General features: G+C 31.6%; 1 protein-coding gene across 1 annotated transcript in view; it reads left to right on the top strand.

The window, feature by feature from the left end:
• Positions 1,719 to 2,828, top strand: part of LOC107624790 (hydroquinone glucosyltransferase) — a gene marked incomplete at its 5' end in the record, with an annotated part of 2,477 nt that continues 1,367 nt past the window's right edge. The window contains 1 exon segment of the mRNA XM_016327245.2: positions 1,719 to 2,540. Within this exon segment, the coding sequence (XP_016182731.1) occupies positions 1,719 to 2,540 (822 nt within the window).

The raw sequence follows: 2,828 nt of genomic DNA, 5'->3' as shown, positions 1-2,828 counted from the left end.
CCATTTTTAATAATGGCTCAAATTTTTTTGGACCATGGACCAGAGTTGTGTTATTAATCCATTTTTGTTTTAGAAGACTGTGACAAGTAAATTAATTTTACGTTCTCAACGGTTAACTATTTTGGGGCCTACGTTGGTTTAACTATTTATAGTCTTTCACGTGGGGCTTGCGTTCTCCATTTTTAATAATGGTTCAAATTTTGTTTTTTTTTGGACCAGAGTTGTGTTATTAATCCATTTTTGTTTTAGAAGACTGTGACAAGTAAATTAATTTTACGTTCTCAACGGTTAACTATTTTGGGGCCTACGTTGGTTTAACTATTTATAGTCTTTCACGTGGGGAATAAAGCTTGCGTTCATATCCATGCTTCATGGGAAAAACCTGAAGGCCCAACAACGGCCCTAACGGGACCGTCTGCAACGCGAATCCTGTTCTGAGTTGACTTATCTAACCGGCTCAGCCAGTCCTTCCATGAGCCTCCCCAGTTTTCTGAGAGTTACCTGCTTTCAGCCACACACACAACACGTGTCTATAACAAATTTAAAAAAGATAAAAATCTATAAATTTGTACGAAAATGCATGTTTACAGTAGAAGGACCCTATTTTTAATGGTATTTCAGATATCTTTTATCCTTTAACTTAGAAAACGTATTAAACCTCCATTCCACATTATCCCACAATAACAAGAAGGAAACATCAAAACATGCTATACGTTAAGCCCAACCAATTACAGAAAATTCTCCTTCACATCACTTTTTCATTCAGTTACATTTCAGCATATCACTCCTTACAAAAATAAAGTTTGTTATGGTGACTCAAAACAGCTAATTAGATCACTATAGTGATTGTGTAAAGATTCTTCTATTTTATCCATTTTACATACACATAGACTTTATGTAAATATAGGAACTACTATTCTTTGTAATTTTTCGGTGAAGAATACTCACAATACAATAATTCTTTATCTCTATTTCTTTCTTCTTTTAATTCTTAGTAGTCAATATTAGTCAATTTTAAAATTTATATTTATAATTTAAAAGTTAGAATTTAAAATAAAAAATAATTTTAAAACAATTAACTAATAATGTTAATAAAAAAATTAACTTTTTAATATTATTTTTTTTAAATGGACTAATATTAATTAAAAAATTAACTTTTTAATATTACTCTTAGCGTAATTATTAAATCGTAAACAGGTTGTCACGAGAGGAAAATAGATCATCTCTATTTTTTTTTATTAGAGAAAATAAAGTGTAATCTCTCACCTTTAATTCTATAAGTGAGACAAAAAATTAATAAAAGAAAAAGAACAATAAATGATAAAATCAAATACTGAACACTATCCAATTTTTTTTCGCTTGAGAGGATCCACTCCCCCACGAGGGTAATGAGATATATATTATAATGTTAAATTGAAGAGACAGAAAGTACAAAGTAGGGTTAATTTTCTCTTTACACAGTGGTCATCAGTAGCTTTTGTCTATAAGGCTAAAGATAAAAACGTACATTTCAAACTATTTACCGTCCATCAGAGAAGTTGATTGATACAATCACCTTATGTTTATTATGTGGAATACCTTAATTGGCCTTTTGGCTAAGATCAAATATATTTTTTTTTTATACCAAACGTGATACATATTCCTAAAACATGACTCATTCAGCTTCACATATTACAAAACCATCTTGACTCATCACTCTTGAGCATCATCACACAATTATGGAGAAGAAAAATCCATGCATAGTGATGGTTCCTTCCCCTGGTCTGAGCCATTTGATTCCACTTGTTGAGTTTGCAAAGATTCTTACTCATGACGATGATAAGTTGCATGTTAAGTTGATGATTCCAACACTTGGTCCTCCTTCTTCTTCCATGAACTCCATCCTCAACAAAAACTCTCTCCCACCAAACATAACCTTCACTCTTCTTCCCCAAGTCAACGTTGAAGACCTCATCATCACTGATGAGAATCCTCAACCTGCAACTCAGATGCAACAAACAGTGAAACATTCTCTTCCTTTCCTCCATCAAGAACTAACATCACTCATCACTTCCACCAATCACAACATCCTTGCAATTCTCTTCAGCCTCTTCTCAACCGATGTTCTTGATCTTGCCAAGGAATTCAATCTCTTGTCCTATGTTTTCTTTGCCTCTGGAGCTTTATTTCTATCGTTCTGTCTTCATCTTCCACACCTTGATGATCAACAACAACATGAACATGAACATGAAGAGTCCTTGTTGTTCCACCAGCAGTTAACAGAAAAAACTACTGTTCATGTTCCAGGTTGTCCTGTGCCATTTCAGGTCCATGATTTTCCACAACCAGCTCTCTCTCAAAGATCAACCCAAGCCTACAAATCATTTCTTGGTGTTTGCAGAAAGTACTCACTGGTTGATGGTGTTTTAGTCAACACTTTCACAGATTTAGAAGCTGATTTAATAAGAGCCATAGAAGATCAAGCCAACAATAGAGAAAATACTAATAGCCCTTTTGTTTACCCTATTGGACCAATCATTCAGAGTGCCACCAGCAATCAGGTTCATAGAAAATTTTTAATACTTAATTTGTTTTAATTTTATATTTAACATTTTAAATATGTTTTAATTATACTTTTAATTGGACAATATATCAAATACAACAATTTTATAGTGACATATCACTCTGTAGAAAAGTAGAAAAAATCGAAATTTTACGTAAAATAAAAAAAATTAATAAAATGTAAAATCACAAAATTTAAATTTTTATTACAAATTTTGTAAAATTAATTAACTTTTTTAAAATTGTAATATTGAAAGATTTTAAGAGTTAAATCAAAAAATTACTAT

This window comes from Arachis ipaensis, chromosome B02 (genome assembly GCF_000816755.2).
Source record: "Arachis ipaensis cultivar K30076 chromosome B02, Araip1.1, whole genome shotgun sequence".
NCBI lineage: Eukaryota > Viridiplantae > Streptophyta > Magnoliopsida > Fabales > Fabaceae > Arachis > Arachis ipaensis.
The sequence above is the reverse complement of the archived record's forward strand: the minus strand, read 5'-3'. Positions and strand labels throughout refer to the sequence as shown.